Genomic DNA, 21,267 nt, shown 5'->3' on the forward strand with positions numbered 1-21,267 from the left:
TGTGTTTAGAAAATGGCTGGAATATAATTTGATCATGAAATGCTGAAAATTGAAGAGGTAACTGAAACCAATGGCAAAAATGCCTATCAAGTTCAATGGGCCACAATATTATACAAGGTGGGTTTTTTGTTTTTTTTAAAGCACTGAATATAATTGGGTGCTACCCTGGATGTTCTCACAATTAACATTTTTCTCAGCAGTGGTCACAGGAAAATTTTTTCTTCCCACAATGCCCATTATTTTCTGTATTCCACTGAAATACAGACTCTCTTTTCCCAGTAACTTTTTATTTCTCTCATCTCCTAGATTGTGTCACATTTTTGGTACTCTTCCCAGAGAGAAAAAAACAAATCCTGCAGTCCAGCATGAGACCAAGCTATTTTTTAAAGTAGACTGGATGAACAATGTCATGAACTAAGGACATTAGAAGGAATATCCTTGTTAATAATGCAGTCAAGCAGGAGGGCATCATGTTTTGTGTGTCTTGTGCAATGCTGGGGAAAAAAGATTGAAAACACTAGAATTCTGCTGCTCCCAAGAGGTGAGCTGATGCTCAGAGCCACATCCTGAGAAAGAAGCACTGCAGTGAAGCACTGCCAGCTTGTCACAATGACATCTGTTTGGGCTCAGCACCCTCTGGTCTCAAAGGACAGTAAGGGAGACAAAGTAGGATATTTCTCCATCAAACCAAGTTTTATGTTATGTTATTCTAGTATGCTCTTTGCCACACCCAGAACACTGGTAAGTGATTTAGCTGATGGGCAGGTAGGAAAAAAAACCAAACCATGAAACACCTGAAGATTCTTTTAAAAGGCTGGTTTAGTTAGAAAAAGGGAAATCTTGCTTCATGTTCTGAAAAGTTAAAAATATGGAAAGCTTTCTGAAAAATGACCAATACTGACAGTCATAGTCTTGTCAGTGAATCTTAGGATTCACTGACATTGGTGTTTCTTTGAACATGTGATACTCTGTGACAAATCATTAAATACTCAAGAGCAATCTACATAGTTTCTCAAAAAGTAATTTATATATTGGCCTGGAATGTATTTCTGTTTTGTTTCTCCCATCTTATGCTCCATTCAGAATCTTCTTTCCCATTCCAAAGTTCAGGAAAAAATTAATGTTAAATCTGTAACATTACAGCAAAAAGCTTTTAGGCTTCTGTAGGTGATGTGGTTGAGGTCATGTAGCTTGATAAAATAAACATAAACAAGCATTTTAAGACTCTCTTTTGAACTTTTTGCTTGCTCAGCACTATATAATAGTTTACTCTGTTGCTTCAAATAAATCACAGGAAAAAAGGCCCTTATATCCCTGCATACTTCATCTTTTGTTTAAGAACAAGGAAGATACAATCTGGCATGTTCCTCAGGTAAAATATGAAAGTAACCAATCCCAAACAAACTCACTCCATATCCTGGCAGAAAATTTTCTGAATAGAGAACTGAAAATAGCAATGAAAAGAGTTTTAATGAATGAATGTCATATTCTTATTCCAATGTTTTCTCTTCCTTAGGGGTTTCCATCCACACTCACCTTTTCACCAACACCTCCAACAGAGCCAATTGAGCCTGGAGGACCTTGAGGACCCTACAGTGATAAAATATTTTTGTTATCCAAAATATCATTATCCAAAATAGGGTGCTTGTTTCTCAATTAGCAAGACAAAACAGTAAGTTGATTCTTACATCAGCTCCATTAGGACCCTGGGGACCTCTGGGACCTGGTGGGCCAGGTGGACCCTGTATCAAAGAGACAACGTGATGTAACAGAATCATAGAACAGATATAATAGAGTTACAATCATGAAGAATTTCTGACCAATGAAAAACAATATACTCAATCTGTAGAGGGCTTTTAATCCACACCATGCAGCAGGAACAGCAGGGCCAGATTGCTGCCTGCTAGATGAGTTCAAAAGGTGACCCGAGGCCCAGGCTGTGTCACAGTACCTGAGCTGGACATGATCTGGTGCTTAGGAGCCCTTGAGGATTGGTTCTTTCCCTGCAGGTTCCCTGCATGCCCATCCCACTGCCAGAGACCTGGACCAGCTCAAGTGTCTGTGACAGCCCTGGGGCAGAACTGCACCATGGTGCCTACAGATGGGCACGAGTGAAGCAGCCAGACTTGGCACAAGGTGCTGGAGGCAAATGTATAGAGTAGAGAGCTTGCAGAGCAGTCAGGAACAGCCCACAAGGCATTCTGTCAGCAGGAGACACAGCTGGAAAATGCATCACCCAGGGAAAGTAAACAGAGCCAAGCAGTGTTTGCCATCTTCTGGTACAGCAGTGGCCTGAACTTCAGGAAGGCAGCTCCAGACTCTCTGGTGCAGTGGTATCTACTTTTCCTCTTTCTTTCCGGAACCTAATTGTCACTGTCCTGTCTCAGGCACACAGAGCATCTGCTTTGCTATCTATTTTTCAGTATTTTCTCTTGTTACATAAATCTCAATATTAATGATGAGGGGATAGATGTAGGAAAACAAAGAAAATCCCAGAGAGACTATGTTACACAAAATGTCTCATACTCAGTCACCAAATTCAGGAGTATCTTATCAAATGGTGAGCTACAGAGAAAATACAATAATATATGGAAAATATTTATGTCCTTTAGAGTGACCAGTGGGGAAGAAGTCTTACCATTGGGCCTACATCTCCATTTTCACCTTTTTCACCTGGTGGGCCAGGCAAACCCTAAAAAACATAGGGAAGAATACTATGAGTAGGGTGCCTGGAATGATTAGTTATAAATTAATATGAAACAATGTAAATCAGATCTACACATCAAACTTGTGAATTTGGGAGGGGGCAGTATAGTGGAACAAGAAGAAAAAGACCTATTTGCATTAAAATGGAAAAAAAAGGGAAGGAAACTTTTCATATTACAGTAAATGTATAGGTAGTCCAAGGATGCTTAACTAGGTGACACAATAAATTTGGGGGAAAAAAACCCATAAAAAACCCCCAAAATGCACACAGAAATGCTACACTGAGTGATTTTAAAAACACTGCCAGGATTATTCAGAGCTCAGGTGGGAGCCTAGATAATTTATGTATGTAAGTCCTGCTGCATTAAATCTGTTGTTTATGCATGAGCCCCATTCAATATGGGATCTTTCAGTTCTAATTAACTGATGCTATCATTTATTTAATAAAAGACAGTAGTCATTCAGTTTCTGACACAGAAATCAGTGTTCTTACACTTCTTCTGTTACATCTTGTTTTACAGATGAAAGGTAAAATAATAAAGAAATTTACCTGTAAGCCAATGGGGCCAGGGGGCCCAGGGAAGCCTCGGGGACCTTCGTCACCTTTTTGCCCAAACATCCCTTGCTGACCTCTTGGGCCTGGCTCACCATCACCTCCCTGTTTGGAAACAATGAGGAGCAAAACTGTCACAGCTCTGATAATAACAACAGGAAAAGCACTATATAAATGACTGGGAAACAGCTACAAAAGGGCTCAGAATCACACCAAGCATCTTTACAAATGCATGTTCATCATCTTAGCTGGATGAAATCTGTCGCACAAACAGAACGTCAGCACGTGCTCTGGTTTAATATAGGTCAATTTAGTGCTGCATTTCTCACAGAAATTTTCCCTGAATTCCCCCTCTCTATCACATTGGTATAAACATTCTAGCTGTTGAATACCTATGTAAATATGAGTAGCACAGGGTTCTACCAATACTCAGGGTAAAAGAATTCAGAGCCTTTCAAATAAAAATAAGAATTAATTCACTTGGTATCAGGTGGATTTTAAAAAGAGACACTCTCTTTAACTGCATCTATACTGAGCTGCCAAACACACCACCAAACAAGTTCACTGAAAGATGGCCCCCGTTCACTATTCACAGGATTTAATTTTTAATAATTTTCTCAAATTATTGCCCTGCTATAAATCTGCCATAGAGTACCACCCACACAGGCTTGCTTACAATAAAGAACTGCATGTAAGTGGGCAGGGACAGAACTGTCAGTGGTGTTTTGAAATACATTCCTGAGTAAGGAGCAAACAGTTCAAAGAAGTCAGGATCAGCTGAGTTATTCAAGGTTGGGGTTGGCTCTGAATGAGCTACTTACAGCTATCCCTGGGGCTCCCACGGGACCCTGCAGACCTGGGGGACCCGGAGGACCCTGCAACAAACACACATCCAAAGGACAAGTTAGTGATTGTGACATCTGCCATGAGATTAAAAGCAAGTACAGACATGACAGAAAACCCGACTTGCACGACCACAATCTATTCAGCATTTCCATGTTTCTCCACAGAGGATGTAGCATCATTCACAAGTCCTTTCCATTCAGTACCAACTATTCCATTCTCAAAAACTCCTATTTTCACATCTATAATAGACAACATTGGCATTAGTTAGAAGTTCAGTTTTAATGTTTCTGAATAAATTTCCATGCGAACATGAATCAAAATGAATTTTTTTTCACAATTAAAAGTATCAAAACTTTCAATGAGATTTATGCAAAATATCTCTCAAAGTTGAAAGCATCATCTAAAAATCTATCTTTAATTCAAATGCTTATTATTTGGAGTAGTTTTAATGAAACTGCTAGTTATTTTTGCAATGGCACAAAGCTTATTTTGACCTCTAGGAGACAGGAAAAAGTGCAAGTTCTTGCTGAGCACTGGGAATCACATTCTCTTTGATATTAAGCCTCTTTTCAACAGAATGGCCAAAACCCCAGTCTCTGAGAGGAATGTCTTTTTTCATTCTCCCTGCAGAATAATAACCAAGTTATATTGCACCTAATTAGAATGCAGTCATGAAGATGTGATATAATGAAGCTATCAGAGTACAGGAATGCAAGATCCTACTTTATGATGAGGTGTAAATGATGTAGTAGTTTGAATCTTGTTTTTGCAACACTGGAGGAAGTAGACTGATGAAGAGTTACACTAAGAAGGCACAAAATTCAACACCAGGCCTTGGCTAATTCTAGTCTTTTTCAGATGCCAAGTTGCCTGCAACTTCTAGGCTTCAAATTCTGGTTTAAAGAAGAATAATTCTGGGATTTACAGACTTTGCTAGGGATAAAATTAGATTATTGTGCCCTTTACAAAGAGAATTCAATAAAGGGTTTTTTTTAAGTCTTGCAGCCTATTTCTTTCTCTGGGTTTTATATATATTTTGGACTACTTTATTTTCTAGAGAGTATGAAGCATCAAGCTCTGTATTTCTTCTCTTTTACAGTTTTATTTTTGTCCCATACCTGATGGCAATACATGAAACAAAGCTTTCTAGCCTCTGTGGTGACATGTCTAAATGAAAGGACTCTGAGGAGTGCTCCAGCTGACTGGGAAGTGTTACCATGAGAAAGGGATTTGGCATGCATGGATTTTTCTACACTCTTCAAGATGCTTCAATATGCTCCTTCATTTTAAAGGCTCTGGAATGAGGCCTACTCATTTTTAACTCATTTAAAAATCCATTTTGATATAAAGCACTGATGGAATGTACTCTGCAATTGATTAATGAGGAGTTATTTGGACACATGGCCATTTTTGCCATTGCTCTGGAGGGCAAATGGAGAAAGACTGATCAGTATAATGAGAGAATCCTCAGTTAATAAAGGCAGCTGTGATAACTCTGGAGGTTTTGAAGTTCAAGAGAGGACAGCACATCAACAACAAAATTGTGCTGTCTTAACTAGAATACACCAACATAGGCACAGTATTTTCAAACCCACAAAAAGAAATCTTTGTTAGTTACAATGGGGAATTGAAGATTTTTCCAGCTCTTCTTAAACAGGAAAAATGAATCAGTTCTTTGATCAGGATCCTTGCTGTGATCAGGCCCTAAATGCCCACCAAGGCCTTTTGTGGGTGGTTTGAGATTGCAAATATCTGTTCTTTGTGTCCTGTGATTTCAGAACTGGGTACTTCCTTGTCAGAACCTTTCAGAGGTGACCAACAAGCCCTTTCTCCCTGCCCCAAAAGGCATCTGTCAGCATGTTGAAAGGAAAGCAGATTCAAAATGAACACATTCTGAAATTGTCAGCGTTGAATGACTGCAGTTGAGGGCAAATAGATTCAAGACATGTGACTTCAACTAGAGTTACATTCATTTCAACTAAGGCCTCAACACTGAATCCTGTATTTCAAGAAAAAATGTGTACTGTTCTCAAATGCAGGATATACTCTCAAATGATAATGCTGCAGACATTTTATTTACAAAGCAGGTCTGCTGGAACAGGCCCAAATGCATCAGTACTCACTATGGGAGCTGTGGTCACAGTCTAATGCTCAGCATAACTAGCTATGCTAAAATCATCTGAAACAGGAGTGCAGCTTGTGCTTTTTTCCCGAATTTCTCTGATGCAAAGCATTTCTAATGAAGAGGCATGGCAAAGGGGAAAACAGGATATGCCTGTGACCACGTGCAAAGCCTGAAGTGGAACTGGATCAGAGGCTGGAACTAGCTGATCCTAAAGTTCATTTCCAGCCCAAGCCATTCTGTGATTCTGTAATTTTATTACCTGTGATTTACTTTAGTATGTACATATCCTCCCATAAACATCATCTGATGAAATGTAAGCCATAAATTTGGTGTAATTTTTTAAAGTAATATACTGTTCTATAACTTGTCAATCTCAAAAATCACACTGTTTTCAAAATAATTATACTCAGCCATGAATACCCCTCTGCTGAGTTTTAAGCTTTTCTAGCTGAATAGTGTTGAAATATAACAATAAAAGGGATCTTTCTGCCATTACTTACCAATTTTTTCTTAAGGAAAAGTATTCAAGTAAAGTACCAGTTTATATTGAATTTGAACAGAAACATTTTGAATTTTTAGAAAAGAAACCAAAATCAAATGGAAATAAATAAATGCTTGTTTTATTCTTTCTAGCTTCAAATTTCACAGTGAAAAAAGCTTAATTTTATATGTCTGGCCTAAATAAAAAAAAAGGAAGTGCTTGAACTTTAGAATTAATTTTTGAAGATAGAAAAATGTCAAATCAAAACAGTGGAAATCTGATTAGTCCTAGGTTCACTAATGGGCTTAATGATAATGTCTGAAAACTTGTATAAGCCATTTCATCTGCCACCAGGTAACTGTGCTCCCCAGGAATTAGATATCCTTTACGAATTTTAAAATTACATTACATTAGTAGATTCCTCTGCTGAGTCTCCACAGTTTTCATCCTCATGGCCAAGAAGCCAAAGCTGGGTATGTTCACACAGTGCAATCAGTGAAGTTCAACACAGTAAGAGAACATATGGGAATTCTTGGTCTCTCCAGTTCAAATGCAGAATGGAGGAATTTCAATGATACAGGAAGGGTGCTTATGAATGTAGTTTATATTCTGTAATGACTCTCTAAGCTTTAGGAATATGAGCAATAATAAAAACATGCCTGGATCTGTAAGTACAAACCTCTAGTATTGCATTAAAAGAACATTATTTTGAAGGAACATTTTAGGAGTGTTGCTTTTTTTCTGCTCATTTATGTAGCAAAGCTACCTGCATACTTCATGCATGAATACCTTTTATTTATAAAGAGTAGATGTAATGCACAAAGGATTTTGCTACTCACGTTTTCTCCTTTGTCACCTTTACTACCTTTCTGACCTGGTTCACCAATTTCACCCTGTAATTGAAAGTTAAAAGTTAAACTTGTTTAAAATGGTCTCCTTCACACTTAGCTGAAGTCAATATCACGGTATCTCTGACTGTTCCCTTTGATATGATTATTCTATGTTTTATGCTCCTGCTTCAAGTGAAAGCCTAAGGCAGCAATTCTGCAGTGATCAATAATATGTCATATTAATGCAGATATTGATTGTTGAATTGAAAAGGGCAACAAGACCTGGCTTTGAAGTATAATGCAACTGAGCTCTAAATAAAGGAAATAGTGTTGCTTATGTCACCTTCAATATGAACTTATAATGAAAGTACTCTGATTTACAGACTCATGTAACTGTTTATGACTGACCTACTGCTTCTCACCTGAGTGTGCAGTATTTCAAAACGTCAAAATTATTCAAATCACCAAGAAACGACATTAGAAAAGAATGTTTTCTTTATACAGTGATAAAAGACAATTAAATTAAATCACAGAAAATACTGTATGTGGGATAAATAACACTCATGAATCACAAAAAATGGATGTTGAAATCTTTACCTTTACCCTGTGCTAATTAACAGAAAAGTGCTGGGTCAAGCAACCACACCAGCTGATCCTGAAAGGTGTCATATTTTAAATTCTGCCAGAGGACAACAGAATATCTCTGCTGTGAACATAATTATTTTGACACCCTCAACCTACCAGCACACCCTCTGGTGGTTTTGAATCCCTGTATATTACTGAAGACATTTCATCTTACTCATTCAGTAAACCAAGTTTCTAAAATACACAAAAATCAATTTTGGCATCATTTGCCTTATTTTGCCACACCTTTAGCCTCATTTCTTTGCCAGGATAAACGTTATCCTACTGGCTCTTTAACACAAATCTCAGTGTTCCATGGCATCTGTCCCTCAGACATTTGGTTATAGAAGAGGTTTTTAGGAATTTTTTGCAGTGGGCAGAGGGAATTTGGGGGAGGCAGGGATAAGATTTCTTGCTTTGTCACCCTATTTATTGTGAGGAAAACTACAGAGAACTGTACTGACAGATCTTCTACCAGATGCACTAATAACCAATTATAATGATTCACCTTGTCACCATCTTCTCCAGGAGAACCACTAGGACCAGCAGGACCAGGAAGTCCTACAGGACCCTGTATTCCATCACGTCCAGCTGGACCTTGGGGACCTTTTTCACCCTGGTTTTGGAGAAAATGAAGCAATCCACATTATCACAGAAGAGTAATGAATACTTCAGTACAGGGAGTCCCAACACCAATACAAAATTAAAACACCCACCCCCCTCCAAAAAAAAAAAACCCAACAAAACAGAGAACACCACAACAGAAAGAAAACTATCAAAGGAAGAGAATATATAAGAGAATTATATGAAGTAATAATGAAAGCTGATGTCAAATACACTTGTACTCTAGTGCAGAGTGGCTGGGTACAAAGTTTTAATGAAAGACTGATTTATATCCACTCCCTGCAGTGACAGTAACAGGTTTAACCCTTCCTGGTCTTAGAGAGCACGATGAGAAATGTTTCACTATGTACATATTTGTAAATCCAAAATGAGTAGGTGGGGTGTTCTGCGAATACATATTGACCAGAGTGGGAGCAAGCAGCATCTGGAATGAAGAGTGTGTGCAGGGATGTTTCCAGGGGGCTGTGGTTACTCACCGGAGCACCCTTCTCCCCGGCGGGGCCCGGGGGCCCCTGGGGGCCGGGCCGGCCCGGCAGCCCGATGGGACCAGCGGTGCCCGCGGCCCCGCGCTCGCCCGGCGAGCCCTGGGAAAGAGAGGGGAAAGGAATAACTGGATAAAGGAATCCTGAGAGCCCTGGGAATGCCCGTGGTATTCATGAGGCAAGTCACCAGAGAAGCTGTTCAGCAGTGCGAGTTCAGCTGGTTGAAGGTTACGCATCCACCATGTGTGCAAGTAAAGAAAAAAGGCTGGAAGGACCAACTTGAAGTTCATACCCAGTACAGTTCATACAACACTAATTTTATTTTTTGCAAATACCACTTCCTGGATTTGTTCATCATAATGAGAGTGTCCTTAAAACCAGCCTCCTTTCAAGAACTTACTTGCCTCTGTTTTCAAAATATTTTAACATATTGCTTTGACGAAAGCATATTCACCATAACAAAATACAGAACTAAGCCACAACAAAACCAAAATTTTTAGTAAAGTTTTGTGCTGTTCACTGTGGTGATGATCACATTTCTGCATTTCAATGCATCTCTGTAAAAATCCATTCAAGTATAGCAACTAATTTAGTGTGTTCTGCAGAGGAGGTTTTTTATGTACAGGCATCTTTAGATAAGCACAGAAAAAGTTAAAAATGTAATATTAAGAAATCAAGGGTGAAACAACGGACACTATGTATTGAAAACCACTAAAACTGCATCTTTGTTTTCTGTCTTTTAAATAATTTACAATTTTTGCATTAAGAGAGTACTGATAAATGCTTGTTTGCTGTAAAAAAATATTTCCCAAATTTTCAGCTTTACACCTTCAAGATAGTTTGCAACTCTTCAAAGTTATGATTAGTAATTTCACTTATTCAGTTTATATACTAGAAGCAGGATGATACATCACAGAAAGGAAAAGAAGCAGAAAATAATAATAAAAATAATAAAAGTAAGACCCTGAGACTCCAAATAGCATGTTTTTTCATGTTTAAACAAGATTGAATTTGCTGTCTTGTAGATACTGGAATTTAAAGATGCTTTCACCTATGAGGACCCTATTTTTTTTTGCTTTTACTCATGACATACTTGTCCTGGACTGACCTCCTTAACATAAATTATACTAATTTAGTAAAAAGGTGCTTTTCCCTCCACATAAATGTGACAGAAAATAGTGCTGAATGGTTTCTTAAAGTATTTTAGCAAGTTATTTCAGTAAGATCTAAATTTGCATGAGTGTTCAAAGTATTTGAATGGAAATCAAAGATGGCTTTATCCTTCCAGGTGTTGGGGATTTTTTTAAGTCTGGGTGGCTGCCTAAGTTTCTGTCCTATTTCTGTTATTTTAGTTCCTAAGGCTTCAGTGAATTCAACAAGAAAAAGTCATTACCCCACAGCCAGACTACCATGGTCTCTGATCTTGTCAGCTCTCATAAGCTAAACAATTTTAGGTCATCTCATCAGGAGGATGTAAGAATAGAGTGGAAAAAACCCAAATAACTCATAGATCTTTCCTGTGTCAGACAGCAGACACTTACAGAGGCCATAATTTCCAGTAGCTCTTTTTAATCAGCCAGCTTTTCACATTTATCTTTGCATTTGACATGAGTTATGAAGATGGACTACACCTTCTGTTTTCAAGGAACCGCTCCTTTCTCTGCAAGAATGGCCTCTGAGCATAGCAGAACATAATAAGTTATAGTCCCAACTCAGAGAAGCATTTTAAGCAACTTCTAAAATCTGTTGTCTTTCTGTGTTTCATTTTTTTTCTGGTTACTCTGTCCCACTACGAAACAAGCTCCTTATGTTATGAAACCACTTGTTAACCTTTGGTATTGCAGTACTCACATAATGGAATCTTTTTATTAATTTGTTTTGTTGGGTTTTTTTTTAACTTTTCTACAGAGGGGAAGTTCGTGTTTTGTCTTTATTGCTGCTGTACAGACTGTAAACTCATTAGCAACCTTGGTTTTCTTTCACTTCCTGTGAGGAGATATGTAATGACAGCTATTGTATACATTGCATAGTAGTAGCAATACTTTTTACTGATGGTTAACAAAATGCTCAACAAGTGAAGGTCCCCATGGCTGTGAACTGTTGTCAGATAGATGAAGATAGCTCTAGATAGTTCAGTACTGATAATTGGGTAGCCTACAGCTGGCTTATTCTGAGTCTAATTTGAGCATCCTATTCCTAAATGAGCAAATGAAAAATGACTGCTTGACATTCCAAAGAGCTTTCTCTCATCAGCATTCAGCATTCCACACGGTAGTAGGAGAAGGGAAGAAAACAAACAGCAGCAACAAAGAGAGCAGATAAAAGGGAACTGTTAAAAAATTTCACCCCTCCCCCCATAACAAAAAAACAACCACGACCCGCTCCCAAAAAAAATCCCCAAACCATGAAAAGACCCCCCCCTCAATCCTGCAGAACCCCCTCTTGCTCTGACATGCATTCATGCATCTCTTTCTTTTGTCCAAATCCCTCTAAACAGAGTAATTGGCATATGCACAGTATTTGGAGCAGTCATTTGTTTGGTATGCTTGCAGATGTATGCAGCAGCCAAACAAAGCTTATAATTGACTATATATGCTAGCTAGAAACAATTGCTATTGGCAGGAAATCACAGGAAAGTCAGCCAGTGGCATGGATTCTCTTCCTATTATAGATGGCAAATGAAGACTCCACTACAATTACACTTCTGTGTGTACCCGCTGTTGGCTAAAAATAGATGGGAAAATATTTTCAGAGTATTTGATGCTCGTGGTCTTTCTGTGGAAAAAAGCAAGCAGTTGTGGTTTAATTCTGGTGCTTGACAGTGCACTGAAACCCAGTATTAAGGGCACCTACACACCTTTTTTTCCCCTGAATACTGTTTTGAGATAACAAGTTAGTAATTAAAGATGAAACAGATAAAAATCCTAATGAGGACTCTTGGAATACTTTAAGGGCAACTTGATTCTCTTATACCTCAAGTGGCCTGCTTTCACTACAATCAGTTCAAAATATATTTTAAAAAATTAAAAATTTTGCCCTTCAAACTCCCTTTCAACTCCTGCTACCAGTACATCTATTTCTTAAAGACTGGAAGAACCATTTGCAAAAAATCCTCAGCCTCCTAAGGGTTTCTTTCTATGACTGTTTACCTCAGCAGGAAGGGTGTCCCCAGCAAGAACTGAAGTCCTGGTAGTGTGCTCCTGACACCCATACTCTGTGTGTTTCTGGACTATAATTAATGATGATTTCAGCCTGGCACTGAACTCCTATTAGCTAGGGGAGCATTAATAGTGTTCCTGGATTTTCTCTACCAATTTAGTTTCACATGAAAGGAATACTATTCATGAGCTCTGAGAGAGCTCCATCATTTGAACCAAAGGATGGTAAATGGGGATAATTGAGATATCCTTTTCAAAACAGCTCTGATGTTTTCAACTAAAACACCAACTTATACACACCCTATAAGAATTAAAAAAACATGGATCATCTGAATTTCAATTCAGACATATGTATTTCAGAATAAAGACAACTATAAATAAGGTGTGTACTTTTGCCTCATATCTTGTGTGATGTGTCTTTCTGAGGACTGTGACAGGAGTGGCACAGCTCCTGTGTGGACAATGCTGGCTGGCAAAGGGGCTGTGTCACACAGCTGTGCCTGTGCTGGCTGCTCTGTGCATGCTCAGAAGGGCTCTGGGTCACTGCTCCTGAACCACCTGCTTGAGAGGTCAGTCCAGTCTTAGGGGCTCCTTCAACAAAAAATCAAGACAGGACCTTTAGATTGAAGAGACTATTCTGGTCTATGCTTTCTTGACTTTGATTCATCCTTTCTTTTAACATTTGAGGTCCTTCAGATGGGTAAGATGATATCCCTTTTGACTCTCCCTGCTAGATTCCATTCCATTCCATTCCATTCCATTCCATTCCATTCCATTCCATTCCATTCCATTCCATCATTCTTTGTTTTAGTGCCTTTTGGAAATATATATATACTGCACAGTGTTAAGAACTGTAAATTCAGGTTTTTGGCATTAAGAATTCAATAATTCATATTAAGAATTCAATAATTCATGTTAAGAATTCAAGTCCCATATATTACTTGTACTGTACTATGTGAGGATTTTTATCCTTGTTTAATGCATTCTAATCTGAATATGAATTGCAAGGACATAAGAGAGCTTTGTGAAGCACATAGAAATTCAGCTCCTCCATTACTTTTTTTTTTCTAACATGAATAGCTGTGATGATTGATTCTTTTCTTTTTTAACCTCAATTGCACTGTATGAAAGAAATGAGTTGACAAGATGACTGTCAAAATCTACACAATTCACATTTGGGAATAACTGTAGCATGTTTTGAATGCCAGTGCATCCTTGTAGAACTTCTTTGCATAAATCATGACAACAGAGAATAGGTAACTTGAAGCATACTCTACTCTACTATTGAGCTTAAAATGCTGAGAAGGAAATTTCCTGCATGACATGATTTTACACAGTAGTACAAAGGGAACACAGGAGTACTGGGTTTGCATGGCAAGGGTTTGCTAGCAGGGGACTACAGGGCTGACTTCTGGGAGAAGATGCCACTTTCCCCCATGTCCAGTGGAGTTCACACCAGCCAGCTCCAAGATGGACCGATGGGCTGGCCATGGCTGAGCCCATTAGTGACAGGGGTAGAACCTCTTGGATAATGTATTTAAGAAGTGGGGAAAAAATGCACAACAGAAAGGGAGCAGAGATCCTCTCACAGCCCATGGAAGGACCCCATGGGACACTGGAGCAGGATCCCAAAGGAGACTCTGCCCTGTGGAAAGCCTGCACTGGCACAGGATCCAGGCAGGACCTGTGGCCCTGTGAGGGAGGAGCCCACACTGGAGCAGGTTTGGCAGGACTTGTGACCCTTTGGGGACAAGGGAGCAGCCAGCTCCCGAAGGACTGCAGCCTGGGGGGACCCAGGCTGGAGCAGTTCATGAAGAACTGCAGCCCCGGGAAGGACTCACGTTGGACAAGTTCATGGAGGACTGCCGCACTGCCAAGGGACCCCACACTGGAGCAGGGCAAGAGTGTGAGGAGTCCTGCCCATGTGGAGGGAGGAGTGGCAGTGTGTGACAAACTGAGGACCATTCTCCAACCTCCTGCACTGCTTAGAGACAGGATAAAACAAAAATCAGGAGTGAAGTTCAGCCTGAGAGGACGGGAAGGGAAGCCTGGGGAGAAGGTGTTTTCGGACTTGGTTTTTGTTTCTCCTTAACTATCCTACTCTGATTTGATAGAAAATAAATTAAACTCATTTTCCCAGTCTGTTTTGCCCATGATGTAACTGGTGGCTGAGCCTCCTGCCCTTATCTTGACTCACAAGCCTTTCAGTGTACCTTGTGTTCTCCTGTCCAGCTGAGACAGGCAGGGATAGCACACTTTGGTGGGCACCTGTCATCCAGCCAAGGCAAGCCCACCACAACACCATGAGTCACTATCCATGGATTTTTTCCTCTCTCATCTCAAAACCAGTTTGACTAAGTGACCACTATTGAGCAGCAAGTAAATTTCATAACTGAATCTAGTGGCAGAAAGCTTCAGATATCCTCTACCTCCATATATATGCATGTTCATTAGTATGGATACCTAGTAGAAGTCTGATCTGTCTGCTGTTTAACAGACTGTGTTAATGCAAACATCCCAGCATCTAAAGAAGTCAAAAGGTTATTAGGTAACATTGTTTATATTTCAATAACATTATTATGCTTACTTACCATTGGGCCAGGTGGACCCTGTGGGCCTTCCCCTCCTTTCAGACCAGCTGGACCCTAAAAAATGGAAAGGAAAAAAAAAGCTTGTCTACCAAGCTGGAAAGCTGAAGAGTAATTTTGCAACACATATAATAGGAAACATGTAGAGATCCAAGGAAACAAACCTGAATAAATTCCTTACTTCTTATCTAGCCAATTATATTTTGTTCTGTTCTCTCATTGCATTTATTTTAAGTACAGTAGAAGACTTAATAAGTAAAGAAGTTCAAACATGGTTTCTTTTATTTAGAAATATCATGTCAATTGCTTATATCTAGTGCTTATATCATACCTGAGCACCTGGAAGGCCTCTCTCTCCAGGGAAACCACGAAGACCTGCTGGTCCATCTTTCCCAGGAATGCCTTGAGGGCCTGGATCACCCTGGGAAACATGTTACATTTTGATTAAAAAACACGTTTAAAAATTAGGTGTACAGTGAGCGATGAAAATTAACTACCAGATCCTAGTTATAGTAATGAAAACAAAGATTGTGCCCCCAGCTATTCACCCACTAATTCTTTTATCAGTACAATGGTCTGTGGTTAAATTTATAATGAACTTTAACAAAATACAGTACAAGTTCTGAAATACAAATAGTGAAAAACACAACAAGCCATAAAAATATGTTTAAAGATACATTCAATAAAAAAATTTTGATACTCAATTATAATCAAAAATTGAATAGAATTACATAGTCACTAGATAAGTAATATTTTTTCTTGTTCCCCAACGGCAGCCAAAAATTAGGCAAGGAGTTAAATTTATTCAGTGAAATTCTACCTTTTATTCACTACTATACATCTGACTTTAAATGCCAATGTACAAATTTCTACCTTGGTGTGAATATGTCATTACTAAGTATGACATATTGAATATGATTAGTATATTGAATGCATATTATATGCAAACATTTTTTCTTTTTCTTTTATTACAAAAATATTAATTTTTGGCTCAAGAGAATTCTCATTATTTTAGTGGAAGCAGACTCAGGTCTAAAATTGGAATCTTCCAGTCTTCCAAGTCCTTCTGGGTGAAACCTGCCAATCACAATTTTACACTGTATGTTCTGATTTTATTCTGCATGTCTTCATGATGATTTGAAATGTCACACTGTCAGCAGTCTATCTGTCCCTTCCTGTTTGTTCCCCAAAGCCACATCATACCTTAGCACCTTCTTTTCCTGCAGCACCTGGCAGGCCTTGTTCACCTGGGGGACCAGGAGGACCTGGATGGCCTCTTTCACCAATTGGTCCAGTCTCACCAGTAGGACCCTAGGCACAAAAGCACAACTTCAGTCACCTGAAGTTATTTAATGTCTTGAGGGTGTGGGAGGAAGTGGAGAGGAGCAGATTCTCAATATCCAGCTGTCAGGTTACCAAACAGTGCTGCCATTGGTTAGTGTACATTCCTCACCTTCCCTCCAGGCAAGGCTGACTTACAAAATATCTTTGTCCTATAAAATAAATCTTGCATTGCATTTTGCCTGCAGACACGTCTGTGCAGCTTCCAAAGAGTGAAATCCTGACCTTGTTCCTTAAGCACTGAAGCTTTCAAACACAGCGTGCATGGGAGAAGGTTATAAAAAGGACACAGGAGAGAAATCCATGTACCATTCTTGCCTTGAAACAGTTCTGTACTGCTGCTTTTCTGAATAACAGGAATTGTAAGGCAGGAGAGTTGAAAGATCTCTCTTCAGATTCCCTATCAGAAAAGTTCCACTGAGGGAATTAGCTAAATAAGCTCCAAATGCTTGATTAAGTTGTAAATTAATAAGGTTAAATCAAATGAAATTTTGATAGCTTATCTCTCCACAATCTAGAAGTTATGGAAAATTTTTCCCTGGCAAGAAATTCACACGTAGCATTGTTCTTTCTAAAATGGTAGAGAAATGTGTCTCTTTGACTTCTGTAAACCAACAATTTCATAAAAATTCACATAAAAAACTCCTGAAACAACAAACCAAAAAAATCCCAAATCAAAACATAAAACAAAATGGAAAGGTAATCCAAATATTTTCATTTTTTTGGTGGAATCACTGATGATTACCAAATATAGCTTTTTAATATTGTTGTGCAACTTTTGTTACAGAAGTTAATATAACCATGGATATGGTCCTTTTAATACAGCAAAAGCAACTGCCTTATCCATAATGTAGCAATTAAACGTTGGTCTCATGAAGTCAGCTATGAAATGAAATTATGTACCTGAGGGCCAACAACACCACCAGGACCAGGAGGACCAGTTTTTCCTTGAAAACCCTGTGGAAAAAAATGACAGACTATTACAAACCCTTTACAAGTTATAAAAGGGCCAAATTCATTCCTGTGCTGAAGAGGTGAATGAGAAATTCCATGTCACACATTCCTTCTTCTCAGAAAATAAAAAAGAGAAATCTTTTTTGTCTGTGTATGCCTGGATATGAAATGCTGATTAATCTCTTCCATCTCTCTGAGGTGGTACAGCAGTAAAAATTGCCATCAGTTTTACAGATCTCTCTAGGAGAACTTGATTAGATGAGTGTGAATGCATAAGTGATGCAGCTAAAAGACAGCTGAAAATACATTTTTACATATGTATATAATGAATCATAAAGCCTGACATAAAAATGCTTTTTAAAGAAATACACAGATGGACTATTATGTTGGAAGGGCATTAAAGTCAAGGTGAGAAAAAAAGAAATTGAAAAGAAATAAAGATCAGGGAAAATGGTAACTTTTTAACAGCAAACTAAAGAACAAGTTTGAGCATCCTGCATTGCAAACAATGTCAACAATTGATCCTTATGGTACACAACAGTCTTTGCATCATTGCAAAGGAAAAGAACAAAGAAGGAGTCAATAATGTTTCATCCACAAAAAAGCCACTACCATTGCAAAGCATTTACAGTGTGACAATGCTACAATACTAGCAGAAGAAAATAGAGATTTTCAGAGGGATGTGTTGCTCCAAGCTCTGTGCTTCTCCTTCCAGCAGTGGAAGTGACTCAGCAGTCACTAACAGATTTCCAGTGAAGCTGGAGCCTAAAACACATTCTGCATGAGGAGAAAATTTCTCAATAAATTCATTTATGGCTTTCTCCAGCTCTGAAAAATCTGAGTTAGAATTTTTATTTTCTAATGGAATATGAGTAACATTCTGACACACAGAAATATTGTGTTTTTTAAAGATAATTCAGTTAAAAGTATTACATGGTATTTTTAGATTTTCATGCCAGAATCTATTAATTGCGATTCTTAGATGAGTTACATAGTTTCAAAGTTTTATTTAATTTTAATAGGTTCAATCATTCCTGACCCTACTTTCCAAAGGTCTTGACTTTTCATTTTTCTAGCTGTTTATCATCAATAATACTTTTTTTAATGCTACTATTTTTGGTACATGGAATTCAGGGAGAAAACTACTGTATAGTAATTGTCTGAAAAATCTCAATTTAAATAGAGATCTGGGTATTAATCTAAATTACTTCTATTGAATATTTAATCTCATTCTGATGTTACTAACTGGACATAGCAAAGACAACCTCACACTTGTATCATGGGAGCAAAATAAAGCTTTCTCCTGCCCCATCTACAAGAAAAGTGCAGTAATGTAAGCTCTTGGTGCCAGCCACTTTCTCTTTTCCCTGCTGTCTCCATTTCTTTGGTTTTGATCACATAACCATGACCTTTAGAACAACACTAACACAGCAGAGTACATTTACTTACAGTCTCACCCCGCTGTCCTGGGTGCCCAGGCAAGCCATCTTTTCCAGGTGGACCCTGAAATTATAAAATACAGAAATCAAGTAATTTCTTAGCCATCCTCAAAAAAGTGTGCAATTAGCTATCAGAATCTCTATTTGTTTCTAGATTAGTCTTTGTAACTTTAAACTGCTCCTATATTAGCTAACTAGGATTTTAATAATATTTTTTCCTTGTGTCCTTTCGATAGTGTCTTAACAATGGCTTGGAGAATGACTGTTGCCAAATGCAAATGTATTCAAAATAGATTTTTGTAAATTCAGAAATCATGGAAAGTCCTTAATACTTCCATTTTTCTTTGGTTAATGACTCAACACAAATCTAAGCATTTCAGAAGTACTTGATGAAATTTCAGGTTTTGGAATTGGAAATAAAAATAACAAATGCATGGGAGAAAAGAAAAATCACAGGTGCTTTGTTGCTTTCATACTGCACATGAGCAGAGGCACACCAGAAAAGCACCAAGACTGGTTCAGGGAGCAGCTCAAATGTGCTATTTAGTCTATATGTTCCTGCTACTAATGAATGCCTCCTTCCTCTTCATTTTTCCTCAGAGAATCAATCATTCAAAGAAAATATACAGCAGCAAAGTAGCATTTTGTCTGAACTCAGTGTGTCACATGGTCTCTGGCAGGACATAGCAGACTTGCAGTTTGGTGCACTACTCTCAATGTCTTAAGAGCTGCACCAATGACTATGCTAAAAATGTGAGACCAAACCCTTAAGGCTCAACATTTTTAATCTATACTTAAAGCACCCCTTATATAAATTTTCAACGATTTACTTTAGAGGCACTCTACAAAGACTGCAATTCCTGTTTATGCACAAACTGAATAAAAGAGATACTTACTGGAGGTCCCTTCGGTCCGGGGAATCCAACCGGTCCCTGAGGCCCTTGTGGTCCCTGGATTAAAGGCAACCAAACTGGTGAAGTTTTACTCAAGCTGGATTGAAAAGTTTGTTTCAAGTATAGAATATAGGAACCCTGCAGGTAATGTCTGGATTTAAGCATAAAGCCTCAGTCCCACTGTCATAAATATTGGTAGTCACAACTCACATGCACAGACACCGGAGGGATTTCCTGAAAGCAATGGTGCTTGTGTAGGAATCCAGTAAAAAAATGAGGAACACTACTTATCTCAGCTATGTTTGCATCTTACCCCTAAAACTGTGCATAATAAAGTAGGAACCAACTGTGAGATAGAAGCACTGTTCTTCCATGTTGCATAAAACAGGGGATTTAGTTAATAGCTTGGTCATCTTTTTAACTTTCAGTCAAACATTCATCTTTGGCAATTCCTAAATCCTGATAATATTTCAAACTGTTGCAGAAATGATTGAAACTTATATTCTAGTTAACAGATGCCTAGATTAGTGAAACAATATAAAGTTAGCATAAGTAGCAGTAGTTATGCTAAGGCCTCATAGGCCCGGTAAACTTCAAGTGAACTTTAGTGCTTTAGTGCCAGGTAGATCGGAAGATGTATTATCTAGAAAATGTACTAAACCTTATCTATGGAATGCACCTTTTGGCTGAGTAACGGATGTCAGGGTGTACCTAATAAATCTCTGTATGCTATCTCTAAAAGTGTGCAGGGAGATGTTGGGTGTATCATGACGTTGATTAAAAATGCTTAGCAATGCACATGGAGTAAATGAAGCAATCATGTTAAGAAAGATATATAAACCCTGTAAATTCTGTGGCAAATTGGGGCTCTGACTTTGGACAATAGTCCTCAGGTCCCCAGGGCCCTCAATAAAGCACCGCATAAAACAACTTTGTTGTTTTGTGTCTTTCTACTCGGATCGGGCAACAGTTTTCTGGCGACCGCGGCAGGACTCCGAAGGTGGCTGGGGCGGTTCACGTCCTGATCCACTCCACGCCGGCACCGAGGGATTCTCGGGGAGTCATCGGTTCGTGCCCGACCCCTGCGCCTGTCGGACGACTGTGAGGAGGTAAGCCCGAAGGTGCTTTATTTCTGATATTGGTATTGGGGTGCCTGTCCATAAGACGAGGTTGTAATCCTCGCAGGATTGGGCTAAGACGTCTGGTTGGGAAGCCTAGGCGCCGGCTGTCAGACGCGGCGAAAGCTGCGCAGGTCCGGCACTTGCCACTCGCGGCGACGAGAAACGGCAAGATTGGTTTTGGTTGGTTTGGTATCTAATAATAATCACGCTGTTGTTTTTGCTGTTTATTTTTGCTGTTTATGTTTGAAATAATTGAGCTATTGATATTTATAGTTTTGTTGGTGGTGCTTGGTGTTGTATTTGCTGTTTGTTTTTGCTGTTTATGGTTGGAATAGTCGAGCTGTTGATATTTATAGTTTTGCTGGTTAGTGCTGGTGTGTATTGGTGGTTGCGGCTGATTGCTGTAAGGTTATTGAAGTAAGATGCCATTTAAAGCGTTTAAAACTATGGCCCAGTCTAACAATAACATACCGGGAAATACTCCGCTAGGTTGCTTATTGAA

At 38.8% G+C, this 21,267-nt stretch overlaps 1 protein-coding gene and 1 long non-coding RNA gene across 3 annotated transcripts in view; one reads left to right on the forward strand and one right to left on the reverse strand.

Annotated features, from left to right (window-relative positions):
* Positions 1-21,267, reverse strand: part of COL11A1 (collagen type XI alpha 1 chain) — a 137,590-nt gene that overhangs the window by 22,695 nt on the left and 93,628 nt on the right. For both annotated transcript variants that reach the window (XM_059854410.1, XM_059854409.1), the window contains exons 36-49: positions 19,648-19,701; positions 18,762-18,815; positions 17,262-17,315; positions 16,221-16,328; positions 15,349-15,438; positions 15,021-15,074; positions 9,266-9,373; positions 8,674-8,781; positions 7,551-7,604; positions 4,081-4,134; positions 3,257-3,364; positions 2,639-2,692; positions 1,689-1,742; positions 1,537-1,590 (exon numbers count right to left, since the gene is read on the reverse strand). In XM_059854410.1, the coding sequence (XP_059710393.1) occupies positions 1,537-1,590; positions 1,689-1,742; positions 2,639-2,692; positions 3,257-3,364; positions 4,081-4,134; positions 7,551-7,604; positions 8,674-8,781; positions 9,266-9,373; positions 15,021-15,074; positions 15,349-15,438; positions 16,221-16,328; positions 17,262-17,315; positions 18,762-18,815; positions 19,648-19,701 (1,008 nt within the window). The remainder of the gene's footprint in view (positions 1-1,536; positions 1,591-1,688; positions 1,743-2,638; positions 2,693-3,256; positions 3,365-4,080; positions 4,135-7,550; positions 7,605-8,673; positions 8,782-9,265; positions 9,374-15,020; positions 15,075-15,348; positions 15,439-16,220; positions 16,329-17,261; positions 17,316-18,761; positions 18,816-19,647; positions 19,702-21,267) is intronic.
* LOC132330786 (uncharacterized) lies at positions 20,148-20,574 on the forward strand. The gene is made up of 2 exons (XR_009487432.1): positions 20,148-20,404; positions 20,476-20,574. It is a non-coding gene; the product is annotated as an uncharacterized LOC132330786 (long non-coding RNA).

The sequence above is a fragment of the Haemorhous mexicanus genome, chromosome 9 (genome assembly GCF_027477595.1).
Source record: "Haemorhous mexicanus isolate bHaeMex1 chromosome 9, bHaeMex1.pri, whole genome shotgun sequence".
In the NCBI taxonomy this organism is placed as follows: Eukaryota; Metazoa; Chordata; class Aves; order Passeriformes; family Fringillidae; genus Haemorhous; species Haemorhous mexicanus.